Genomic DNA, 27844 nt, shown 5'->3' with positions numbered 1-27844 from the left:
GTCTGTGAAATTGGAACAAACAGACAACTATAATTATTACATGATCATTATAATCGTTATTATACGATGGACAAAAAAATGACATACTGTGTCAACTGTGGCAGAGGCCGGCCATCCATCCCACTGTTGATGTCGCACTGGGATGTTTGTCAGGTCGGAGATGTTTCTCTTCACCTAAGATATAAACAGACAAAAAGACAACAGACAGAATTTCACTCGGACCCATAAAACTTAAAAAATCCCTTTTATCATTTTCTACCGAAAGTGGACATAGTTTCAACAAAGAGGGAGAGAGAAAAGGCAGATGAAAAAGAGCATAAAAGAGCTCTGCGCTCTCAAAATTCCACGAATGCCTGCTCTAATGCCCAATGCCAACAGCCCTTCACTCTAAAAATGGACAGTATTTCTCTTCCCCCATGCACTTCTGTGAAACCGCACTTAATAACATCGCATGCATTTAAACAGTTGATGTTGGCCTCGCTCCTATGCCGCTGTTGGTTTAACACCCAACGCCAGGCTGATGTGCAGAGAACGAAGGTGATCAAAGCGGGCGTCGCCCAGAGCATTGTCTTCTGAGAATGTGCTACCCCACAGCGCTAGATACAGAGGCAGAGAAAACTAGCCATTGTGCCGGAAAGCCCTCCTAGCGCATGACCAAATCCCATCGCCATCGCACAGAGCATACAAGTATCTTCTGCCAGACCGAGGACTCGTGCCCACAGAGGCAGAAGCGATGGACTTAAGACGCTTCTAAACACAGGGTTGAAAGAGATAGGGCTGAGAATTCATTAGCAGATGCAACCATGTTCATTCTGTTGACAAAGATTCGAGTCGCCACTACTGTACTTTGTGAATTAAAAAGACCAGTCTGCCCAAAATAAAATTGTCAATCTAACTTTTATTAATTTCTTTCTTCTGCAGAACACAAACAATGATATTTTTTAAAGAAATACTTTTTTTACAGAACGTCATTGCCTACCTTTGACTTCCTTTGTTTGGACACAAAACACATTTCTCAAAATATCTTCCACAGAAGAAATAGTCATATTATCATTTATTTTTTAGGTGAACTACCCTGACGCAAACCTAATAAACGGAAACAAATTCAGATATTGACATCCTCACCTCAAGTTGACTGAAGTCCCCCCATCCCAACCGCGCACGCACACACGCGCACACATTGCCTACATCTACGAGCCCACACACTGGGCTGTTCGCTTTTCTTATTGAAGCGAGCAAGGGTCAGCTGGGTTGGCCAGTGTTATTACAGAGTGTAATATCTGTGTTTGACCAGAGGGCTACAGGGATTTGGCTGCCCAGGTCTGACCGGCAGGCAGCCGTAAACACCAGCTCTTGGCTGTAATGAACCGTTTGGGGTCAAATGGCAGCGCAGCCCAAGAGAAGGTAGAAAGTAACGGCATCACGGAGGACCGTGCGGAAGCATTTAGCCGCTATAACAAAGCGGCCCTTTGTGGGACTTTGATATTTCACCGGGTAACTTCATCGGGTTTTTAATAAGAGCTCTGCCCTACTGTCAATATACCTTTAACACTCTGTACTTCAGCCAGACGTCAAGCCATCATGACAAACATCCAGAGGGAATCTATTTACTGTTCTTTCAAACAGATTTAGGTTTATTGAACATTTTGAGAGAATTAAAAAAGGAAAAGCGCAAATAAAACCAAAGCTATTCACTGTTATGACTTAAAATATAGATGCTTCAAGTATCAAAACAAACCCACAAGTGAATAACAAAAGCATAATAAGTGAGGTTGTATTATAAAGTGGAGGTGGTGGGGTTGGGCGAGGAGGCAGAGAGCTCGCTCTGCAACTAGGGTGAATTATAATTGACCGACCGAGAAAAAGCCCCATACTGCTGCAATATTCACAAACACAAGTGTCATTACCTATTCATGAGCTCCGAATTCCTCCTCTTAGCAGTCAGGGGTCCTCAAATTAAAGCCAACATTACCCCACTAAATGAGGAAAAAATATATACACGGAAAGGATAAACAAACAAATCCGGCGAATAACAAGTTTATTTACGACTGATTTCCTAGAGAAAGTAAAGAGAGTTTTGAGATGTTCCGAAGGGCTGACATTTGTACTGTCTTGCTCAAACCGCTGCCCATAAGGAACAATGAGGTTTGATTAAACAATGGAGGAAAAGACTGAGTCCTATTAAATCCTGTTCCTCTGACATTTCATTTTAAATGTCACAATAGAGTCTTTAGCATCAGGGAACACACTTCCATCGGAAGGGGGGAAAAACAATACAGAAAATGTTGACATTATACAAGAAGATATGACGGATAAAGACATTTCAGCTGCTGGGATTACATTATAACTGACGGCGCAGGAAGGATTACGTTCATATGCGACGAATGAAGACAAGCACGTTGGACAGAGTCAAATAAATATTTCATATCACCTAAATAACAATATTTCCATGGTGTCACAAAAACGTGATGGTTTTTACGTGAACCGTGTAAAAAACATAGATGAAAAAAAAATTACAAGGACAGAAATGTCACAAAACAGATACACAGGACTCTGACACAATACTGTGTATTGCTGCCCCCTGACTGACAACATATAAAGTGCACACTTCAATTCTCACATTAAGAAAAATAATGTCTCTGGATATACAGTTTTTCTTAGAAATTCATGACAAAAATAATTTCGAGAGTGAGTAAACAGTATGTTAAAATGAATGTGCACATTCAAAGAAAAAACTTGAGGTCTGAATTGTAAAACCTTGCAAAAGAAATTGTCTGCAATAAACAAGTCTCCCAGACAAAAACTAGCGCGCACACACAGACACACACGGTAATGATCCAATCTTTCTAAATGCCAAGTACTGGTAATCCCTGGCTGGAGAGAAATCAAAGAGAAGAAAAGGTTGCTGTTAAACAGTCACAAGCTCTTCAGCACCAGATGCCTTTTATTCACTCTTTTACTCTCCATCCTCCCATTCTTCCTCTCCGTTCATCTCTCCAGCTGCGGAGAGAAACGCTGTGGAGCCACGAAAAATCCCTGGGACGGTTCGTCTGGTCACGGACGGCAGAGCCCTATCGGACGGCCCTATTCTCCCCGCCACTTTCCTGACAAACATTTGCTCTGAGGCTTAAGCGTGGCCCCGCGCTTGGGTTTGGGAATGCCAATCAGAGGAGAAGAGCGGGGCCCGGGGCCGAACAGTGGAAGGGTGCGTTCCCTGGGAGCCTGGAGGCAAAGCGAGAGCCTTTGGCAAAGACAAACAACAGGATAGCGCTGAGGGACTCGCTCTCTTCTATTGATATGCACAAGTAGAAAAACATCGGCCGGTCTTCAGCAAAGACAAAAGACACGCAAGAGAAAAAAGGTTGGAGAGGAGTTCGCTCCATATGTGGTTACGAGGGGGTGAATGGGGAAGAAAGGAGGCAGAGATTGTGAGAGCTCTCTGTTGCTTTTTTGTTGCATTTCTGGGCATCGGTGTTGAGGCCACAACTGTAAAAACAAAAACTTCTCACACTTGTTAGTAACTTTTTCTCGACGGGACGTTTGTGAAGAACCAGGGCCGATCCCCGCTGAGCTTTTCTCGCGGTTCACGTGTTTATTTTCTAGCGCTTCTGGCACAAAAGCGACTGCTTGGACACTTCGTGGTACATTTTTTCCCATCCTCATTGAGAAAAGGTCTGCTCTTCGGAGCCAAAGTAACTAAAGGATTCTCCGGCTAACTAAATTAACTCTGAGAGCCAACCTACAAGCAATCACACAAAAACGGCGTTAAACGCACGTCTGAATCGCATGCGATTTGTATCCTAAGCCGATGAATTTTCTCTCGTCTCACAAAGAACGAACCAGAACGCCTGAGGATCAGTCCGGTCGGGCCACAGCGGCTTGTTTGATTCAGCTTTGTCTAGTTACTCGGTCCCCTACCAAGCCGACAGCTTCGTTTCCTGCTCTTCTTTTCTCTTCCCCGCGGGCCCAAACTCTGCAGTTGTTGTAATCCCGACAGAAACACTTAAGGTTCACAGTAGGTGCTCATCAAAACCATCTGCTGAGGGAAAGAGAGCGCTCACCCATCTCACTTTAATCTCTTCAATTAGCACCATTACAAACCTGTCAAGTAGTCTGATTACTGTAATGGTGACCAGCGGCATCGAGGTGGCAAGAAGGGGATTCTGGGATTGCACGGGCAAAAGGATGGGCGAAAGGATGGGATAATTTTTTTTTAAGGATTCTGATGCAGTCTTGCACAAAATTTGTCTTGTTCCTGCCTGTTAGCAGCACGAAGGTCGTGGGTTCCATTCTCAGAAAAAATTACTGATAAAACATATACTTTGAAAAGTCGCTTTAGCTAAAAGATTGTAGAAAAAAACGTGCCGTTTCCAAATGTCTTTTTTAACCCTTTTTAGCAAAGAGGTCACTAACTACAGATAAGGATAGCTAACAAAAAAGTGAACATCTTGAAGCCTTACACAAATACATGCATGAAAGGGTTAAAATCTGGAATTTGCTTAATTTTATAATAATTATTTTGTTTCATATTTTAAATTTACTTTAAAACCCCCACATTTCAAACTAACAAACAAAAAAGAACAATCACAGATGTCCGTTTCTTCAAAACGACACCGTGCGGTCCCAAAGTGACTCCCCCAGCTCTGAGGGAGGGGTTCGAGTGGGGCTGTCAGTCCACGGGGAGCTTGTTACACTTGACGTGGAGCGTGCTACCTGCTGTGAATAATTAATGGAGCCATTTCTAGAGAGCCATGTGTAGGTTACTGGGGCAGGCCGAAGAGAATGCTAGTGAGCCTGGGAGGGGTTGTGTGTGTACAGAATAAAGCGTTTGGGTTTTGTGTCCCACACAAACCAACCTTAAATACAACACAGCGCGGTTTAAAAGAGAAGGATGAAAGGAACGGCGTCGCACAGGTCTGACGGGAGAGGCAAAGAGCTGATGAGCCACAGGGGGGTTTGTGCTGCCTTGTACTGAGGCCTGGTTGCAAACACTTTGGTTAGCCGCAAGACTTAGCCTTAGATCAGACTAGAGGACGCTTTAAGCTAAAATTTAACAACAGTCTCAGATTAAAAATACTTTTGGTTCTACTGTCATATATATGAAAAACATTGCGTTGCAAACATAATGCCTTAGTGAGTGCCCCCCAATTTAAAATTGAAAACAAACGGAGTATTTTGCATAATTTTGATGATTCTCTTTTTCATTTAATGATAATACTGTGGCAGTAATGTCACCTTCCGCGTTTCATAAAGGAAAGTCATATTTTTGTTGTGTGACAATGAATAAATAACTTTGTGATTTTCAATTTTCGGGTGAACTATACCTTTAAGAAGCTTGCCCACAGTAAGAGACTTTAGAATTAAGGAAGGGAAAGGTTTAAGTTTTAAAACAAAGTAGAGATAGACCCATCAACGGATTTGGGAGAAAGCATAGCCTAATAAATACAGTTCATTAAAGGGATAGTCAACAAAAAAATAGGCAATGTATTCACCCACATATCATGTGTTTATGACTCCTTCTGCAAAATACAAAGGAAGATATTTTGATAAATGTCCATTCACTGGGAGCCAATGTTGTTTGGCTACCAACGTTGTTCAAAATATCATCTTTTGTGTTCTGTAATAGAAAAAAGTCATGTAGGTTTGGAATGAAATGAGTAAAATGTAAGAACTTGTGCCAGAGAATATTAAATTGACGTAAAAATAACCTTAAACTATTTATAAAAGTAATATATGATTATCAGTTGCTGTGCAACCTCTAGAAAATAAAACCCAATGTTTAAAAAAAAAGACAGAAAATAAGCCTTCAGTCTCAAGATCTACAGATTTCCCACTTAACATACATTAACACTCAGACTATGCCAAAATGGGCACAGTCAATTTGACAAAAAAAATTATATTTCCGTAGCAGCATCTGATTTGGAAAGCTGAGAGATCATTAGTTTTGGCTCAGTGTTGGCCTTAAAGAAATAGTGTAGCCAAAAATAACAATTTTCTCATTATTTTTTTACCCTCATGTAGTTCAAAACCAGTGTATGACACAAAAGAAGATATTTTAAAAAAGTCAGTAGGGGTCAATGTTGTTTGATTACCGCCATTCTTCAAAATATCTCCTTTTGTGTTCTGCAGAAGAAAGAAAATCACGAAGGTATAAAATGAAATGAGGATGAATACAAAAATTACGGAATTTTCATATTTGGCTGAACTATCCATTTAATGAATACAAACTATTATTTTAGCATGTTAATAATTACCCTGACGCCCCCCAAAAGAGAGCTTTTAATGAAACGGTCAGCAACTTTGGCAAACTCAACAGAGAGGCAGACAGACAAACAGCAGGTGCAGACAGACAGAGGGGGTAGGTGACAGACAGGTGTGTGCTTGTCTCACCTCCTGGATGGTTTTGCTGGCGGGGAAGTTGAGGTTGTAATCTCTCTGTGCTTCGCGGTGGCTAATGATGAGCAGGTAATTCTGATCTGACGTCCCTTGCTGGGCGCTGCTAAACGGCCGGTAGGACAGAGAGGGGGAAAAGAGAAAGAGCATTAGAGTTCAGCAATGGACGAGTTGGGGCTCGTCTTACTATCCCAAGAGCCTCTGGGATCAGACAACCAGCAGGAGTGCAGGGTAGAGCCAAGGGCCACAGCACGGCTCCATACACCTCCGTACCCGGGCCATCTGGTTCAGACGTTCTTATCGATCCGGGCTAAGAGTCATAAACGTCAGACAATAGACACAAGAGGGCTGGCGATCCTCGACCGCTCTACCGTCGGCCTAGGAACGCTGACCTCACAGCAAGGTTTGAGATTCATGGGAGCCACACTGGCGGTTTGAAGTGGAGGAGGCCTCGTCTGATGGCAAACGATGGGGGTTAAGTAGCGCTTTGAGCAAACGCTCCGTCTGTGTGCGTGAATATGAATCAACAGCTTAGAGACCAGGCCCGCCGGCTAATCGGGGTTCCAATGAAAGCAGCCAGAAAGAGGAGAGTCGGGGAATTAATATGTAACGCACACATTAATTATGCAACCGCCGCCTTAATCTGAGGAGCTTTGGACAAGCTTATGTTAACAGAGGACCAAATTTACTGTAATGGCAGCTTATTTACATTGACTCAAACTGCGAAATAAATATGTAAATGTAATGTTTGTTGTAGCTAGCGATGCAGATTGAAACGGTGGCCTAGGAGAGGGAGATGCATATGTGATGCTGTGGCGAGTGGAAAAACTTGACGACAGTCATGAATATAAGGAGGGGGGTTAATACTTGAGTGTCAATACTCTCAACAAAACAGAAGCGAAACAGAAATGTATCATTATGAAATTCAAATAAATGCAAACAATTAATATGTTAATTAATAAATGTACAAAATGATATAAATATATATTATATCAATTATATTAAATAAACAAATAAGTGGCAACATCCAGCCAAGTAAACTATACAATTATTAAAAACTATGTGAACAGATACCAGATCTCATTCTTTTTAAATTGATCTGCCATCATTCATTTACCCTCATGTCATTCAAAACTATGACTCTTTGGTCTGAGGAACACAGAAGAAGATATTCTGAGAAAGGTTTTTTGTTTATGCAATGGAAGTCAATGAGGACTATTGTTGTTTGGTTATCAACAATCTTCAAAATATCTTCTTTTGTGTTCTGCTGAAGAAAGTCAAACAGGTTTGGAATGACATGAGCAAATGATGAATAATACTTCTTTTGTGGTGAACTACATTCCTTAAGATACTAGGTTGTATTTGATTTTTTTTTTTTTTTAAATATGGTACAACACAAATTTATAATAGTCAAAAATGTGTATAATTACTAATTAATAGCATTGCAAAACTATGAGCCAAGTCTTATAAACCAGCATGTCAAACTTTCTCTTTCTGAAAACTACGTACAATTTCCTCTCTCAGCTAATCTGGAGCATAAGGTTCATCTGAAGAAGCTTAAACAGGTTCAGCCCTCTGTGGTCCCAGCAGCACCTGGAGCTGACCCCCCTAAACTCAACCTAAATGCTTCTCCACACCGCCGGAAGCCAGGGAAATACGACGTCACTAGCTGGTACAGACAGAAAATAAACCACTGTGTAAATGAAGAGCAGATTGGTTTCATTCAAAGATAAGTCTGCCGTCACACAAGACCGTGACTTTATTAAAGTCCTCCCGTCTCCTTCCTCGCAGCATGCAGTACACACAATCTCTGGTTCATATTTCTCATTCACACATACTTAAACCGGTAAAGAGACCCGGACCACCACTAAATGAAACACGCTTTGCCCTATTTCTCTCTCTTACTGTATTATTTTCTTCCGCTGCTTATCAAAATGTTTTTTCAGCTCCGCCTGTTTTGATTTAACAAGTCTAAGTACTAATTGCTGTAAGTTTAAACAGTTTTTCCTTTCTGCCAAAACCAGCAGATTTCTCAGGCCCCCGAGTCTCAAAGGAGATCAGATGCAGAAAATGAGATAAATACCAAATGCGTGCTGGCTCATTTGCTCATTTGTATTTGAAATAGCGGAAGTTCAAATTAAAATAACCTTAAACACACACATCTCCTGGAAGCAACAGAAATAGATGATTCGTTTTAAATTATTCATAAAGTTCCATTATTTATGCTGGAGATTAGAGGTTTGGATACCTTCAAGAGAGAGCGATAGAGAGATGAGCTTGGCTCGTCACTGGATTTCTGTAACTACCTTGGATGGGGAGTCTGTCTTGAAAGCTCAAAAGCCTGTGCCGTATTTGCATTCAAAACAGAGGGAAGAAAATGAGGCGAGCAGCGCAGTGCAGGGACGGGTTCGATTAATATGTTTGGATATGGTGTGCTGAGGTATGCTTTGCGGTAATTGCCTACAGTGGCTTTTATTTGTTGAATTTTGTGCCGCTGTTCGCAGCCTGCGTCCAGTCTGTGGGGAGATCCGAAACTTTAATTTAAACTAACAATATGAAAGAGTCCTTCTGCTCCTCGAACTTGCAAAATAATTCACATATGCAGCTTAAAAACACACAAGCACCTGGCATGAACACAATACCTAAAGATAGAAGTTGCTTACAGTGATTTGGCAGCAGTTTGGGAATATAGGCATGACAACAGTATGGTATATTGTGCGGCCTCAAATAGTTAACTTCCTTAAGAAACCATAGCAAATTATTACATTACCAAAACTCACAAGAAATAATATTTCCAGCACGTAATAGTCCACTAACTCTCTTTTATGCTGTAAATATAAAGCAATGGTGAACTTAAAACGTGGATCATTCAATCAGATTTAAGAAGCACTGTTAATGTTGGGGCATTCTTGTTATGCATTATCTCTAAAACTTTTAATAATAATAATAATAATATGCCTTAAGTGACCCAAAAACCAAACATCTTTTATCATTTACACACTCTTGTGTTATTTCAAACTTGCAAGGCTTCTCTCTTTTCCATAACACAAAAGATACTTTGAAGAATTTTGGTAACAACATTGGCCCCCATTGACTTCCATTTTATGGACAAAAATCTACATTTCTCAAAAGATCTGTTTTTGTGTTCCAGAAACATATTCAGGTTTTGAACAAAATGAGGGTGAATAAATGATAAGATGATATGAAATTTTGTGTGAACTATCACTTTAACTTCATTAAGTGCAAAACTGCACAGCAAACGTTAAGAAATGTACTGAGGTCAAGGCATTTTATTCTATTTTGTATTAAATATGATTGTCATTATTTCACCATTAATAGTGCAATTTATAACAAAAGTATTTGAAATACTCCCCATGTGAACTGAACTGTTATAATGTGATAAAGAAAATTACCCTAAAACATATTTTAAGAAACTTCCTATGGAGCTGAAAATGTACTGCATAGCAGGAACAACCCGGTTATAATTTCACACAAAAATATGCTTCTTCTAATTTGCTTCTAAATTTGCTAAACCACCAGGAAAAGTAACACACAAACTGTATTCAACCAAGCTTTAACATATGTGTAAGTAAGGATGCCTGAGCGGATGACAAAACAGCATCAGCCCTCATACTAACACCAGTATAGCAGGAGCAAGATCTGTTGAGGCACACCTCTCTGTCTCCTGACAGTTATTTATAAAGACAGCTAACAGCTTGTCCGCTCACCCTCCTGGAAGCTCTCACTGCAGCAGGAGAGGACAATCACAGGCAACTATGGGGTCACACCTAACTAACACTGGTCCTCTTTTTCTCTACCCTATTTTGACTCCTCTAAAATAGTTTCCGGGAGATAATTAGAACACGTCACCATTGACAAGCACTAGAAGGTGCTGGATATTACATATTGAGCCATTAAGAGTGAGAGGTGACAGGTCTCTGTGGCACGTTACTTGCCCGAAGGAAAGAGAGGCCGGTCCAGCTGTCAGCATTAAACCTGTGGTCTGGGATCTGTGTGAACCTCTAACCAATAACAATCAGTGTCAGAAATCAACCACAGTTTGTGGTAGTGACCACTGAAAATGACAAAAATAAAATGAAGTATTTAAACTGTATGCCAATAATGAAACTGCCCTTATTTACCTTATATTTCACATTATTTTAGGTCCTCAGACAACATGGTGATCTGTTACGCTTGAATATCTGTATTTGCTGTCTTTAATGTGCGATTAATATCAAACTTCTTATACAAAAACTAAACTAAGAACTAAATGTAACATTATCTCAGTTAATCAGTTTCATTAAAGCATGTAATAAAATTCACATAGCCTAAAGCCTATAGTTTATATTGTCTAGAAGGTAAAAAGGAGAAAAATGAAACTATTAAAATAAAACAAATATTGTCGCATTTTGCAATTTTTCAACAAAAAAACACATCTACACATTCAGACTTTCACAGTACAATTAAAAACGCCACCAGACCAAATTATATACGCGCGTCTGACAAGGTGGCAAACAACACCCCAAAGCCGTATAAACTGAAGTGTCGACGTGTTTTGGGGGACTCTGTTATCACAATGTTAGTTTACAGCCCATTAAGTACTTTTCTCTGAATGTTTTCGCACTCTAGAGTACAGTGTCCACGCACACTGACAGAGATGCCAGTTTATACCCAGAGTTCTTCCCTCGGGGACGTACAGCCCTGCTTATCAACACGTAATTACACACACAAACACATGAGCACTCATATTACACACACATGCCTATCACACGCATACATACACAGCTCTTTCTAATTAAAGTTACTCTAATTTCTGACTTTGTATTCGCCCTGCCGACAGGCAAAACCTCTTGCGCATTCACAAATTACAGATGACTTATGGTGTGATGATTTTCTGCTTAACAAGTCATGGCAAATCTGTGCTACTGAAAAGGCAACATCTTGTTTTTATAAGTATATGTGAAGAGTTTAGTTCCAAAATGAGATAACTGTTAAAAAATAAAATAAAAATCATGTTTTTTATTGTGCATAACATTCTAATTAATATAATACACATCATATTTTTATTTTATTTTAAAATGGAGTTATCTCATTTTGGAACCGACTATATATATATATATACACATAAATACTAATCAAATAAACTATATTATCTAATATAATGATCTAATAAATATGTAAACAAATAAATAAAAGAACTCTGGAAAGGTGGAGACTTAAACTGCCAAAGCAGTGTCACTGATAAAAGTGGACGTGCAGCGCCATCTAGTGGTAAATCTTCTCTTAAACCCTGTGAATATGATATTATACATTAAAAAGGATTGGAATAGGAAGTGCTGCTTTTTTGCTATAATGACAGAGGCAGTATAAAGAGGAAATGAATATGGCATCTGAAGGTATGAAGTTTAAATTTATTGTGTGATTTAGATTTAAAGCTTGTCTGTCTTTCTTGATTTAAGTGAATAGGTGCTGTATTTGCATGCCTACTGCCTAGAGAATAGCTTTCCACCAAGATGGCAGCCAAATGAATGGATTTGCTGTACAGGGACTATAAGGACACACCTACCTGCTTTGGCTGGTGCTGGCTGATGGAGCAATATCAGGAGTAAGCAAATACAAGCTGTTGTTCTTGGGCAAGTGTAAACTCCTAAGAGGCGTCTAAGAGACCACATGAGAGAGAGAATAAGTTAACCTATAAACAAGAAGTCTCAAATAAGTATGAGTATAAGAATAAAAGTACATTACAACGTTCTAAAATGTTACCAAGACAAATTTAATTAAAACAAATACATGTACATGTACATCCATTTGATAAAAATAGAGAAATATAAAAGTTTACATCAAAACTGTATTGATTTTCTTGGTTAAACTAAAGACCAACACATTCCCAGCAGCACTTAACTTAAATCCACTGTCATACTCACACTGTCAGAGACATCTCCGCTCTTCCAGCCTTTTAACTGCATTTTAGACACAGGCACCTGTAGCTCAGTCTCTAGAATATTCTTAATTTCACCTGCAGAAAAACAGAGACAGCAGAAAAAAAGTAGTACTACAGGTTACTAGCAATTTGACACGTTACCACTAGAGGGCAGTACATACCTAGTCTACACAACCTGTGGGCTGAAATTTAAATGTCACCCTAAACCAATTCAGAAGGTTTTTTAATCTCTTATCTTCATTTCCTGTGTAGGCCTTGTTGTTGAAATGTGCTTGTTATGTCTTAAGAATGTATAAAAAATATCAGCTATATCTTGAAAAATTAATTTGGGTGAATTAAATGCATAAAGGCTCTGTTGTGTCATAGCTGTTGCAAACTAGCTCGTATACCTCAATGCATGCGTTTTGTGTCTAATGAGCAAATTGTGGTATCTGAATCTGCAAACAGTACCTCTTAGCATTCCTATGGTATTTGTGGATTTCTGTATGTGCGTTCACACCTGCCACCTGTGTGTCGCTAGTCTCTTGCAAGCTTTGGATCCTTTGGTTACATTTATAAACAAACCCTGCAGTAACTGACGATTGACGGATGACGCGAGCTCCGCTGCTTTAGGGGCGATTAACATTTTGTATATAAAACCCTGTGAAAACACTGCCATTCACACAAATATAAAATATTTGTATCTTCAGCTGCGCCTGCCGCAAAGAGCAGTGCCCGTGGAAGTTGCAGGATTTTGGATGCAAGAGCACCGCTTGCGCATCCGCCTCCGCTCCACCAACGAAGTGGCCTGAGTTTTGCCACTTACCGCAAGTTTCCCTTTGAAAATGAACTGGACAAACACAATTGCAGTGTACCGTGTGAATCTCCCATTCTGAAAAGTTGAACGATTTTCGTGCCTAGAAAAACGGGAGAGTCACACCACACGCGCATCGTGACCGCGTTGCTCCCTTTTTGCGAGCGCCTGATGCTAGTCTACATTTAAAATAAAAAACTTGCACGTGCAAAAGACGCAAAATGTGAATCGCCCCTTACTGCTATTGGTAGTCGCTCCCGAAAGTCACTAATCATTTGCGAACAGTTGGGCAAATCTCAAATTTGTCTCGTCGCTAACCATGCCCCCCTCAGGTCGCCAACGGTCACTGTCGCTCAGGTTGCCGGAGGTCATCTGCTCTCCATTGAAATGAATGACATTGCCTCGCTTCGTCGCTGGTGGTCTGAACGGGGCGTTAGAGGTTGTAGATAGATAAAATCGTAGCTAAAAAATCTAAATTAATTTAATATTTTTGGTGTATGTTCGTTTTCTATTTATTTCTATATCTGAACATTATTGTTAAATTTGAAAAAATAACAATAAATTTCAATTTCAATCATTTAATGCACATGTTTTAGTACAGCGTTACAAAAAAGGTTACAAAGCAATTTTTGTCCTTTTTTTTATTTTTTTGTGTAGCTTTTGTGCTGCGAGTGCACCCACATCCATCCAGCCAATCTCTTCCTGTTGACTTCACATTGACACAACATTAAACGTTCATTCACAGAAACACTGTGAAGAAACAGCATGTGGTCTTGTCATACCAAGAATCAAAGCTTATTGGCTGCATATACCAAGAAAAGGCTTGTTTGTTATTGTTGGCTGACAGAACATATGGTGTGTCTAAGAAATTGTGGGGAAAGGTTTATTATGAGTCAGCATTGTGGGTGACAGGCCACTAGATGCTCTCTCTGTTTCAGCTTATCTCATGTGTTGCAACTTTTTGAGCATGATCCGATGCAAAACATGCATGTGTCTGCCTGACAGTAATGATGTATGATGAAATCCACAATTGGAAAAACGTGTCAAAAGTTCAACACAAACTATTATTGTGACTGTGATTTTGTTCACTATTGTAATGTTTCTCTCAGTGTGTGAGCTCACCAACTGCGCTGGACTCGTCCAGGACCACCTCTACACAGCGCTGCCTGTACTCCACCCGGAAATTGAGCATTCTCGGCTGCCGTTCCACGATATGCCGAGAGGGCAGGGCGGGGCAGATGGCCGAGCTGGAAGAGGACGGGGGTGAGGAAGATGATGATGCTGTAGAAGGCAGGTCTGAGGGCGTAGGTGCTGTGGCTTCTGGTTGACTGTGAGGTCCGTAGGGTTCGGTTTGAGACGCTTCACTGGAGAAACTACTGCACAAGATTGATCTCAGAATTAGGACAGATCACACATACATAAATACAATGTATATACACACACATTTAAAAAAAGGAGAGGTATGAAATAGGTTCACATATCTATTTAACATGAAGTTAAGATATAAAGTAAAATTTAGAGGAAAAAACAAGTGCAACATAATTTTTTTTGGGAAAAACTGTACACCGAACATAAAAAATATTATCATACTGTAGCGTGAACCAGATTTCGATAAATCACCAGATCCCGGCTGATGCCCACCCCTAATATTAGCCCTGTAATTTAACATTGTTTAATCCTGCCTCTCTTTATTTTCTCTAGAATCCATTGTAAATAGTAGACATCATTATTTCAATTTCCAACCATTTTGAAATATTTCTTAAACATTACATCTTGAACACTGGGTTATCTACACTCCCTGCTTACATTATCCGACTACTGTAAGTGAAAACTGACTCTAAAAACATCAGGAAAGTTTGAATTGGATGTTCAAAAAGGAGGTTGTGAGGAAGATAAAGCGAGAATAGCAAACGCCTTCCCCTCCTGCACCAATGTGTCTGATCCACAATGCCGGCAGTGCTGGAATCCAAACAGTATCAGACTCAATGTAAACAGCCTTTACTGGCATTATAATAATATGGGCTGGGCTCAACAGACGCTCGATTGTCCGACCCAAAGAAAATCACCCTTTTTTACTCTGCTAAGGACACAAAACGGCTTTTTCTGGCACTTGCGCTCATGCTCTCTCTCGCTCTCTCTCAGCGACTGATGGCTGAATTCCCCCGTGCCCCCGTGTTCCCCTGTGGCAGTAAATAATGTCTTTTCTCTGAGCGGTGGTGAGACAAAGGCCCCTCTCTTCTCCTCCAGGGTCAGCACATATCGCTATAAGAGCAGGAGGGGGGGCAGGCAGAGCACACAATGCCTTACTTTATACCCCCTTATTACAATACCAAAAGGTTAAAGACGTTAGGCTCTGGGGGCATTCAGAAACTCGTTAGACACAAAAAGGAAAACCCAAACACTGGATAAATTAAAGAAACGTCTGAATGGTAAAAAGTTAGGCCTTTACCGCATATGGTGTCTATAGGTGAACAGCCAGATGAATTACCATATAAAACCGATGTGACGTGATGGAAACTAAATTATCGCTCTTCTCTAGACACAACAAATTTGACTGTAAACTGCAACAAAGACAAATGAAAAAAAAAACTCAAGGAGCTTGGATGACACAAGGGTTTCTTTTACATGGATTAAAGAGCCAAACGCCTCCTCAAACTGTCAATAATAACAAAATCCAGACAGTAACGAAATATTAAATACCTAACTTAAAGAATTTTAGCAAAAAATAAAAGGAATAGCTGGTAACACTTTTCATATGGTAAGGTAAAATGGCTTCACAAACACACAAATCTGGTGAACCTTTAGAATTAAAGGAAGAGTTTACCAAGAATAAAAATAAAGTATCCCCCTCGCGTTTTTTTCAAACCCTGTGACTTTCTTTCTTTAGTGTAACACAAAGGGCAAATTGTAGGGGACCGACAGCCTCGGTCACCATTCACCCTTGTTGTATTTTATTCAATGCAATGAAAGTGAATGGTGACTGAGGCGGTCAATCTCATACATTCTGCTCTCCTCCATCTTTTGGGTGGTTAAAGATATAGTTCACCCAAAAATGAAAATTCACCCTTGTGTCATTTCAAACCTAAACGACTTTCTTTTCAGTCACACATGTTTTAAATGACAAGAGGTTGATGACAGAATGTTCATTTTTGTAGTAGTGAGTGTCAAAAAATGGTAACTTTATAAGGCTTCTGTAACGTTGATCTCAGAGTAAACACTAAGAATTAAAAAAATGTTATTCTCACACTATCCATACGTCAATTTTTTTGCAGATTCTGTTAAGTAGTTATATGGGACACCAGTTAACAGTACAGTCCTGCAGCCTGAGGGTGCTTCAACCCATTTTTTTTAAATCTTTATCTTTTATATTTTTTGGTCATCTGTATACAAATCCGTATACAATCTTTAACCATCTCTTCTTTATTCTACCCTCCCTGATGTTTTACTGCTTTTATTGCAATGCAATTGTTCTGCATCCTCAATAAATAGGCTAAAAATAGTGCAAAATGCAGCTGATAAAGTTCTTACCATGTCACGCATGTTTGACCATATAACCCTAATTTTAGCATCTTTACAATGGTTACCAGATTTATTCCGTGTTGATTACAAAATACTGCTACTCACTTATAAAGCCCTAAACAGTTTAGCTTCTGCATATTTAACAGAACTTCTAATACGCTACAATCCATCATCCTCCTTATGATAACAAAACTCCGGACTGTTTGTAGTTCCTAGGATATCATTCCACCAAAGGAGGTAGAGCTTTTCCCTAGCTAGCGCCTAAACTGTGGAACAGGCTTCCCGACACGGTTCATGGATCAGACACTCTCTCCCAATTTAAATCTAGACTGAAAACACATCTCTTCAGCCTAACATACATAAATGATTATCATTATTATATATAATAATAAATCAAATGAATAGGCTAAGGTTTGCTTTGTTTTCACCTCGGGATATTCATCCCGTCAGATGAGCCAAGACATGTGGAAAGATGACACGGCCCTTGCAAGGACTTTTAAATGACGCCAACTCCAGTCTTTAAAAATAATTTATTTTCACATCATTTTATTGTTTTCCATTTACGTTTTTTGTGTATTTTTATATTGTGCCCTTGTGTAAAGCTGCATTGCAACAGTGTAAACTGTGAAAAGCGCTAAACAAAGTGAATTGAATTTAATGTTTTGCCATTTAGTCAAGGACTATTCCACTGTGCACATCTAGATGGCAGTCTACACACAGGTTTGCGTTGGCATCACTGAGCAGGTTCCCGGGTCCGCTGAGCAGAGGCCCAGCTGGCGGCGGGCGACTCAATGGGGCACTTGAGTGAACCGTGCCATCCTACAGCCTGCAGTATGGTGCCAGCCTCCCACTGAATAAGCAGGCTTGAAGTCGCCATGCCCGGTTCCATTCATAATTACGTGCCTTTGAGAAAAACATGTCCAAGCCCTACAATCACACACCCTCCAAATAAACCGTCACAGAGCGTGCACCGTTCTGAATATATTTGTTCTTAAGACTCTAAGGCATTCATGAGCACTGACCGTTAAGAAAAGAGAAATGGACGCCGGACACAATGAGCGTTCACAAACGCCTTTTGTTGGACAAAGTTTCAATTCCTGTTATGGGGTCAGATTTTCTTGTTGTGTGTGTGCGTGTGTGTGTGTCTCTCTGTCCAATTGCTTTTCTGACACACTAGAACGGCTGAGAAAATCTAAATAAGCAGTGTGTTACACTTTGCAAACTCTCAGACAAAACAGAAAGAACGGTTTACTTTTCCGTTGTGGCTGTCAACGGTTTAGTGCCCGACACCGTGCCAAGGTAGTTGGCCCTTCAATATACCTTAACAACACAGTGAAGAGTCCACAACAATGAAAGCTGACAACTATTTTCTCACCCACAAAGCAACTAGGTTTAGCTGGCACAATTTAATTGGTTGATGGAACGCTGAAAAGCTTTACATTCAGTCTAAACACACCACAAATGAGTTCACAGTGATCCACAGCAGACCACTGCGAAAATACAAAAAAACTGCGTGAAATAGTGATGGGCTATCTGGACAAAAACAATATTTCGGGGGCACTTTTGTTGGCTACTTCTGAGCCAAATGCTAAAAACGTTTGTTAGCTGTTCCCCTCCATTAACAATGTCATTAAGTAACTGCAATGAAAACCCTTGCAGTAAATGTGATTGTTTTATTTCCTGTGACTGTGGTGTTGAAATGCCATGAAGGAGATAATTGCTGGTGAGCAGAGAAATGAGATGACAGCCTATATGGTCTCGCAATTTCACCGCAAGCAACACACTTTAATTGTTACTTTATTTTTCCTCTCTCTCGTTAGTTTTTTTAATAACAAAACAAAATCACATTTTTAACCTTTTTGGTAAGGTTTTTTTATTTCTAATGTGGTAGATGCAGAAAAATGACTTTAAAGTGTACCCAAAAATGAAAATTCTTTCATTCCTTTATTCACCCTCTTGTCACTTCAAACCTGTATGATTTTCTTTCTTTTGCAGAACACAAAATAAAATATTTTAAAGAATATTGGTAATCAAACAACAGACAACAGACTTAGATTCACTTCTATTTTATAGACACAAAACCAATGCAAGCCAATGGGTACCGCCGTTGATTGGTTACCAACATTCTTCAAAATATCTTTCGTGTTCTGCGGAAGAAAGAGACTCATAAAGGTTTGAAACGACAAGTGGGTAAGTAAATGATGATCAAATTGTCCATTTTGGAGGAACTATCCTTTAAGGCCGCATGAGTGACACGTCTACAAATGTGAAAAATATATATTTAAATCTGTAATGGAAGTGCCACACTTTTAAACAAACTAGCAGATGTCGAGGCTAAGTGTTCAGCATTTTCTTCTGGTCGCCGGGAGTTCAAATATTTGAACTCTGAGTAAAGCGATTGTCAATGTCATGTTTTATTCAGGCGTGGAGCCTCTGTGGATTCATTTCTGTACCAGATATCCCCAGGACACAAAAATACTAATCTTAGTTGATTAAACAAGCTATATGTGAATTCAAATTCATTATTTCAGCTGATTCTCCATATTGTAGCAACCAAAGCATCTAAATTTCAGACCCAGTACCACTGTGTGTATACAATAAAGCTCCATACTCCGGTGGACGGATCGACTTAAAACAAGCAGGAGCATATCTTGACCTCTGTCATTAATAAGGTTTTAAAACATAGTATCATGAGTATACATGGATCATGTTAATTTCACGGTGCATTTATATGCTAATCATCCAGCACAAAACCATCTGATCAGATCTTGTCATTGTGCTACACCTCAAAAGATACCATCATGTACCAAAATCAATACCAAATCACTTATTGTTCATACTACATTCATAAAATTGTTATAAAACAAGACTCAGGGGTTTGTTTGTTTGTCAAAAGTAAAGACCAGAGTTTTCTGAGATAACTAATCAGATAATCAGACAAGATCTCTACCAAATCGCTATGGGCTGGAACACAGACTGCTCACACACATGATGAATCCCCCCCCCCCCCATTCCTTAACATCCAGTGAACTAGCAGCAGTCACAGCTGGGCCTCATTATAGCTTGGAGACGAATGCCCTTTCGAGATGAGGGTAGTTTCATTTTACGGGGCACGAAAACAGTAAGCACCTCGTTCGGTACCAGAGCAGTGTTTTTTCTGCTCTGCAGTGCCTCTGATCTGCAGTTTCCAAAAGCAATGGAGGGCAATGTTTGTGCATAACCATGGCAGAGGAAACCTTGAGTATGATGGTATTGGACTCATAAATATAATGCATAATCTGCATACCTTTGCAAGATGCCATTTTCTTGTGGAATCACTCCGTTGATGGCTGCCTAAAGAGATGAGAAGCACAAATACAAGTTTAGGAAAGAGTAAACAGCTTTTACAACTGACTACAAGAATGAATGAGTGTGGCTTCAAATAAAATCATGTCTAAAAGTCAAAATGGGTACAACCAATGGCAAACTTTTATATCCAACATCACCATTTTAGGATTTTTCAATGTATAACTGCGAAATAGAAACAAATTTTATTTAAATAAATTTCAGGTGTATAGCACACAAAAATTTGGTCATGCCATTCCCACATAACCAGGTGCACATTTGAAATTGTGTCACAAAACCCAAAAAGGGATTGTGTGCTACATGCCCCCCGTCAGAATGAAGTGGAATGCACAAAGATGGGCTTGATGTGTTTGTGTCTGTTTGTGAGCAAGTGGGTTCTGGAGCCAGACGGTGATAAGGAGACTCGCTCAGTGGATACAGATCTGAATGGAATGCATTCTGATCGAGCCAAAAACAAAGTGTATACAGAGACGTACAAACACAATGTTTGTGTGAGATTTTTTTCCATGCCTGTAGAGGCCACTGCAAGTATTTTATCCTTTGAAACAGAGATAAGACATTAAGGCCGGTTTCACAGACGAGGTTTAAGACTAGTCCCAGACTTAAATGAATGTTTGAGCTATCTCAACTGAAAATAACTTGCCCTAACAAAGCTTAAAATATGTCAGTGCCATTGTTTTGTCTAAAGCTGCACAGAAGTACTGTTTCTTTCTAAAGCATTTTTATAAAAGTGAGTTAAATATCCTTATCAAACTAAGGCATAGTCCTGGTTTAATCTAAGCCTTGTCAAGCCTAAATCGTTTGAAATCCCCCAAAGTGCATTAACAATGGGTCTACGCTCATCTTTAAGCACACTACACTCTGCTAAACAAGATTTGCTCAGGTGCAGCTTGATTAAGTATATCCTGGTTTAGAGTGTTCGACATGAGCTGTTCACACACTTGCCGGTTGTCCCGTCTCAACATAAAGAGCTCTTTTTTGCCTCCATTAACCTCAAGCGGGAACAGCAAGTCATCAGATTCACAGGTGCACTTAACCACACCGTGGGCTAGGGCTTGCTTTCTTTGAGTTTCTGCCAGCATAAAACCAGCTTCCTTCTAAATATAGCAAAACAGCCCGCTTTTAAGATAAACCGCAATTTCTTGAATCTTTACCTTAGATCTGTCCTGACACTGCCTTCTTCAGAATCAAAATCAGAAAGAGACTGCTTGGACACACAACCAATTTGTCTTAGTGACAGAAGCTTCCAGTGCACATTCTAGTTAAAAAAGTGACATGCCACAGGTAACAAAATTTAAAAATAAATATATTGACAAAAGGGTCCAAATACTAGTTAAAAAAAATACTAGGCAGTATATTGTATGTACAGGTGTGCTATATACAAGTTATGCTGGGGAATGTGGATATCTGAATATTATATAAATTATAATATATGTATAATAAATACGAGTATACATAGCAGAGTATTGCACACGTCTTTATCGCACAGTGCAACATTTCACCGTTCATGAGGTAGATGGCCTGAGGGAAAAAACTTTTCCTATGCCTGGCTGTTTTGGTGCTCAGTGCTCTGTAGTGCCGACCAGACGGCAGCGGTTCAAAGAGAAAGTGTGAGGGGTCCAGAGCGAGTTCTTCTACTCACTCTGGATGAGTACAGTAGATAGACTGGGGAGGGTTGTGGAAGTGATTCGCTAAGCAGTCCGGACTATCGGTTGTAGTATTCGGAGGTCAGTTTTTGCAGCTGAGCCGAACCAAACATCGTTTTCACCATTAGAACAAATTTTGAAGAATTGAACGATACCAGAAGAAATTCATTGTGAGCATGAGTTACGTGCAAATAAGGGCTATGGAAACTGCTACACAGGACATGACCCTTTTAGCTCTAGCACAGACACTTGTGGTGTAAAATCGATCACAGCAGATGAGGCCTATTTATGATACACTGTAAGGTTTGCGCTGGAGTACGAGAGGTGATACTCCACACCACAAATCACCGGAATCCAATAACACTTTCCACATTATGTTTTAAAAAAGAGGGTTAGGCTCGAACAAGGAATTTTTAGGACTGTCTGAATGAACTGTTTGCGAAAGATAAGATGAAAGGCTGTAAAAAGGTGTGGGTAGACTGCAGGAGACATTATTTTCTGTTCAAATAGCATTATCAATTGAAACAGACATATCATACTCTCTGCAGAGTGGAAAAACCAGGGAATCAATATTTGATCAATGGGGGTGAAACAGTTCCTACAATTTACCATTCGCGGTTTGGTGTTCATTTGGACTGCAGTTTATCTCTTCGAACAATGTCTGTGTGTGTACAAACTGTAAGATGTCTATTTTCTATAGTAATTATTTTCATTCTCTGTATTGCACAATAAACAACCATTAGAGGGGGGAACAATCATACTGCTCTTACATCGGATGTAATGAATGGATTAAACAAACAATATGCAAAAGCTAAGTCATTTGCATAACGCAGCCTAAACAAATCCCAAAAAGAAAAGACAAATTAGACACCGAATTGATCTCTCACTTCTTACAGTTTTGTGTTTAATGCATCTCTAGAGTCTTTTACATTACAATTCGATTTAAATTTTGATTTAAATAAATATTACTGGGAAATTACAAAATATACATCTTAACTGTTAAAAGTGCAGTGATATTGAATTGATTTGATAATGTCGCTGTTCAAATATTATTCAAAATGTGAATTAATGCACCATAGCAAATTTGAACCATTGCACAACTGTTAACTCTTATCTTATTAATGTCTTATTATCTCTGCAAAAATAAGATAACTCTGGAAACGTACAGTGCCCTCCACTATTATTGGCACCCTTGGTAAATATGAGTAAAGAAGGCTGTAAAAATAAATCTGCATTGTTTCTCGTTTTGATCTTTTATTTAAAAAAACTACAAAATTCCAACATTTCATTGAAGGAAAACAATTTGAAGTAGGGGGAATATCACATTGTAAAAATAAAATCTTCCATACATGTAGGCCACAGTTATTGGCACCCTTGTATTTCGCAACCTCAATTTATAAGAAAAACAGCTGTGTTTTCTTTTCAGTCTGATGAGGTTTGAAAATACATTGAGAGTCATCAGAGTCCATTCCTCCATAAAGAATTTCTCCAGATCCTTCAACTATTGGTGCTCCCTCTTCTTCAGTTCATCCTCCTCATTTTCTATACCCTTCAGGTCAGGGAACAGGGATGGACATGGCAGGGTCTTGATTTTTGTTTTCAGTGACACATTTTTTGTTTATTTGGATGTTTGTTTTGAACCAATGTGCTGATGTAAGATCTAACCACACCCATTACATTATCTCTATAATAGCAAGTCAGGTTTATTATTTTATATCTGTTGATATTTGATATAATACATGATGCCATGTATCTGATCAAGATGTCCATTACCATTATCTTTGGTGTGCACCAAACCTATCTTGTCTTATCGCTGCAAAAAAAACGAATTTTCACTTAATATGGTCATTTGTATAATTTCCAGTATAGTAAATTAATATGGTGGAGTTTGTTTTTGCATGAGAGCAGAAGATTTGATGTCCCAACAACTTGGGATCGAGGTGCAGTTTTCCTTTATATTTATTTTATTTTTCTGACATTAAAATTCAACGAATTTCTGAAATTCTCCATCTGTGATCTTCGAAAAGTCTTTGGCATCTCAAAATATTCGCTTTGCTGTGCGTTTGGACAATATAGACACACGTTCTTTTTCAGGCAGATTTACAACATCTCCAGTCCATTAAAAAACTTAATTATTGCCCTGATGTTTGAAATGAGAATTTTTATTGTTTCAAGCATTTCCTTTTAAACCCACTTTCAATATTGTGTAGCTCACCCATCTTTGCTGCTCTTCAGAACTATATTCTTTGGTTTTAACCATTGTGATGAATAATTAAGGGGGTTTGGGCTTTGTGTTACTTTAAGCCGCCATTCCCCGGGATCACATTTTTCAAACTTTAGTTAGTGTATAATATTGCTTTTATAGCATAAATAATACCTGCAAAAGGAAAATGCTCAAAGTTAAACGCCAAGCAAGATATTGTCTTTAACAGAATTCCCTTTTCAAGGACTACAGAGAACGGCTGGAATGACTACAGCCCTCTACTTCCCAGGTACATAATGTTTCTATTCCAAATGATTTTAATAACATCCCCCAAAGGAATACGCCAAAAAAGGGCCGAGACCTTCCTCAAAGAAGAGGAAGAGCCGCTGGAGTAATGTTTGGTTATCAGAGATTATAATCATTTGACGGAGCTGTGAACTTCATTACTTTCACTTTCATCACAGTCCTACAGCTGGTAATAAGAATTCCGCTACACACATTCTAAGATAACCAACAGTCAAATAACAGCTTCCATTACTTTAACATCGGCTGTGAAAGCTGTTCTGTGTAATACACTGATATTGTGTGTGTGTGTGCCCATACCTCTGTCTAAAACGCATCTAGGAAATGTCCTCTGAAGTCCTGCTTGCAGTCTACTGGTCAATCTGCTTGTTTTGTTATCCAACTCGGGTCGAATATATAAAGGCAAAACTAACGCTACAGTTATTAGTAATAATATAACCTGTCTGACCAAACCGGTCCGGTGTCATTTCCCTCGCCATAGTAGAAAAAAACGAGATCTCTAACAAAGATTGACGTTTGCGTATTCACAAGCAGACCTCCGTTAAACTTTGATCGATCTGCATTTGTTAACTGAGGAAGTGAAGTGAAGTTGGCGCCATTGTTACTGTTTATTGCTAAAAGCCAAAGCTTATGAATTCAAGTGCACTGAGAGGGGGACCGACCAATCACATCCATTGTGAAACACCCAAAAAACACAATCAAAGCTTAGAAAACAGGGATAAAACAGGGCCTTTAATATTATTCTCCTTTGAAACAAGAAGTCATGACTGGACAACATCATGTTTCTAGTCACCTTGGTGTGCTCAGAAAATGTAAATATTAATGGGAATATACTTGGGAGCTATTTTTCTCATAAGGAATTTCTAGAGGTCCCAATAATTTTGGCCTGGGTGTAATAGAGAAAAAAAATTCACAATGTGATTTTCTCCCACTTCAAATTTTTTTTGAATTTTGAAGATTTTTAAATAAAAGATCAAAACGAGAAACAATGCAAAAACAAAATTCCAACCTTCTTTGCTCATATTTACCAAGGGTGCCAAAAATAGTGGAGGGCACTGTTTATCAGTTACAAACAGACACATTTTTGTCATCACCCGTTGCTGCGTTTAAGCAGAAACACTGAATTGATGCAACTGGCAAATTGTAAAGAGAAGTCAGTTCTTCAGAACTGTGCCCGAATGTTCTGTGAACAATGGTACCATTACACAGAGTGTTGGTGAAACACAGTGGCTTTTGTCTTTAAAGCTTTACCACAAGCCATGTTTAAATAGTTTTGTTGTGTGAAACAAACTTTGCTAAATCTGTTGTACACAACTCATTGATAAACCAAATACATCTTACCACTAAATCCCAGTTGTTCAGTTCTAGAAGTGTGATTGCCTCAGCAATATTGTCAATACCGGTACATGCCTGAAATAAAATGAACAGACAAAGTTGTTTAGATACGTAACGTTTATATAGAAAAATAACAAGAAGGAATTGTTTTAATGTAGAACATGCATTAAAATTGTTAAAGGGGTCATATGACACGTCATATCTACAACATGTATAAGACACTTAAATTTAAACAATGAAAGTGTCGGAATTCTATCTAAAAGCGACATGCTTGAATGCCTCGTGTAACCACACCCCCACAAATCTATGTCAGTTTGTGGAATGAATTGACTAAGACCGCCCAAATGTATATGCAAGTAAGTTTGGCATACCCTGTCAGTACAATTGGTTTGGAACCTGATGTTCCAAATATGGTAAAAGGCGTTACATTTCTGTCACATGCTTGCAGTATTCAACCAATCACTACGCACTGGTTAACTGGCCAATCATAGCTCACCTCGCTTGTCAGAAAAATCTGCGCGTTTCAGAGAGGTGGGGCAAAGAGGAGATGCAAACATGCACGGTTTGTGGAAAACACAGCTTTTTGAACCTTAAACCGTGTACACACATTGCATTACATCTAAAACAAACGATAATATCCGATTTAGCCGTGTCATATATGACCCCTTTAAAAAACATTCTGGGAGGTTTCTCTCTATATTCATAAATTAAAAAGTTGTTGCAGGCTATAACTGTACAATATTTAATTAATTTAGAAATATATAACATTTCACATAAGCAATGTCAATGTCAATAAAGTGTATTAAAATCCTATTGAAACAACAAACATAACATAAGATGCTTTCTGAAAACATCTCTTTTATAGTCACAATGGTGCACCTCAATTTCAGTGGATGTCATCTGATGAGGTTTAATACGTTTCTTCTCCAAAATATTTTACTTAAAGAAAAGGCACAATCTTCAAATAACACCACCTAGTCCCAGTACTTATTTACTAAATGTAAACAATCAAGCTGAATATCAACAGTGCGTCTGTCTGGTGATGTCAGCGTGGAAAACAACCTCGATAAGTGTAAACAAATCATACGGCATGATTTGTAAATAACGTACTCAAACCAGACACAGTTTCAATCTATGCAAAGTCATCTGGCAGTTTCAGATCAGACAGTGGCCATTACGGGGTCAGGAAAAGAGAGATTCAGATGACAGTGCCGCTATGCGTGCAGGTGACATGAATATGATGCCTTTTGCAAACTGATCATTCGCGTTTTGTCCGGCTAGATGGCTTTCAGACTTCATATTTTCCAACTATCTGAAACAAAGCCACTGACAGCTGATCACCTCGAGACATGTCAACAAAGATGAGTGACTCAAAACCCGTGCGAACACGTAACACCCGGCCTGATCTAAACCCCCAACCTCTTTAACCGACTGATGATGTTTACTGAAACGAAAAAATCTCACCTGAAAATCGGCCAGGATCATTTCTCTGTCCATGTTGCTATCGGAGGCCATTGCTTTGACAGGCTAACGACACATGTAAAATCCCAACAAAATATAAACCTCCGAATTCAGAAGAGCAACGGAGGACACGGCTTGTCAGTGTGCGGCAAGTAACTGATATATACACACTGCTCTTTAAGCCCGTGTTGACAACGTAATATGGATTTCAGTTTTTTCTGTTATCGTCACTTCGCTGTTCTGGATCAGCGTTCAAAGCAACGAAATCATTTTACGACTGCCGTAAAGCAGTGTCGTGCATTGTCGCGAGACCTTGCTCTGTTTTTTTAAAGGAGCAGCGGCCAGCGGGGCGGTATTAAAGTTGAATGAAATGTCAGAGGCGAATTATTTGCTACTTTGTTGAATATAAGTGATAATTTTATGATAATTTACGTGTTACTAAGTGATGATACATTTTTTGTTAGTAGTAACTCCCATAAAAACATCTTAAACCAGCCTACACCGCCTGATGGTCTACAAGCAAGTCTTTTCAGCATGTCAGGTTGGGCCATCAACCCTTCTAAAGACCCACTTGCCCCGATTGAGTGACCAGCTAAAACCTGGTGGTTTAATAGGGTTTTTTTCGTCAGGGCTGGTGATCTAATAACCAGTTTAAAAGACACTGCTTAAATCTAGTTCCGGACTAAAATGAAATTTTGAGCTGTCTTAAAAATAACGTCCCTGTCATATTCTAAATTAGATCAGTGCCATTGTTTGTCTCAAGATGCACACCAGTAATGTTAAATGGCTTAAATATCCTAATTTAACTGAGGCATGGTCCTGTCTTAAATTAGGCCTTGTCTGTGGAACTTGGTCTTGGTTCAAATTGTTTTTTTTTTTAATTCACATGTTTGCTTAACATATAC

General features: G+C 39.2%; 1 protein-coding gene across 4 annotated transcripts in view; it reads right to left on the bottom strand.

Annotated features, from left to right (window-relative positions):
• faf1 (Fas (TNFRSF6) associated factor 1) overlaps nucleotides 1–27844 on the bottom strand; it is a 73814-nt gene that overhangs the window by 36829 nt on the left and 9141 nt on the right. Inside the window, exons 1-8 of one of the 4 annotated variants that reach the window (XM_056772451.1) lie at nucleotides 26943–27204; nucleotides 25485–25553; nucleotides 19933–19979; nucleotides 14250–14503; nucleotides 12318–12409; nucleotides 11960–12051; nucleotides 6391–6499; nucleotides 88–174 (exon numbers count right to left, since the gene is read on the bottom strand). In XM_056772451.1, the coding sequence (XP_056628429.1) occupies nucleotides 88–174; nucleotides 6391–6499; nucleotides 11960–12051; nucleotides 12318–12409; nucleotides 14250–14503; nucleotides 19933–19979; nucleotides 25485–25553; nucleotides 26943–26993 (801 nt within the window). In that variant the 5' untranslated portion in view covers nucleotides 26994–27204. Of the gene's footprint in view, nucleotides 1–87; nucleotides 175–6390; nucleotides 6500–11959; nucleotides 12052–12317; nucleotides 12410–14249; nucleotides 14504–19932; nucleotides 19980–25484; nucleotides 25554–26942; nucleotides 27205–27844 lie in introns of those variants that run through there. The other 3 variants (XM_056772452.1, XM_056772453.1, XM_056772450.1) reach the window with 3 other exon arrangements.

Source organism: Triplophysa dalaica, chromosome 18 (assembly GCF_015846415.1).
Source record: "Triplophysa dalaica isolate WHDGS20190420 chromosome 18, ASM1584641v1, whole genome shotgun sequence".
NCBI lineage: Eukaryota > Metazoa > Chordata > Actinopteri > Cypriniformes > Nemacheilidae > Triplophysa > Triplophysa dalaica.
This window is presented reverse-complemented; position numbering and strand designations above follow the sequence as displayed.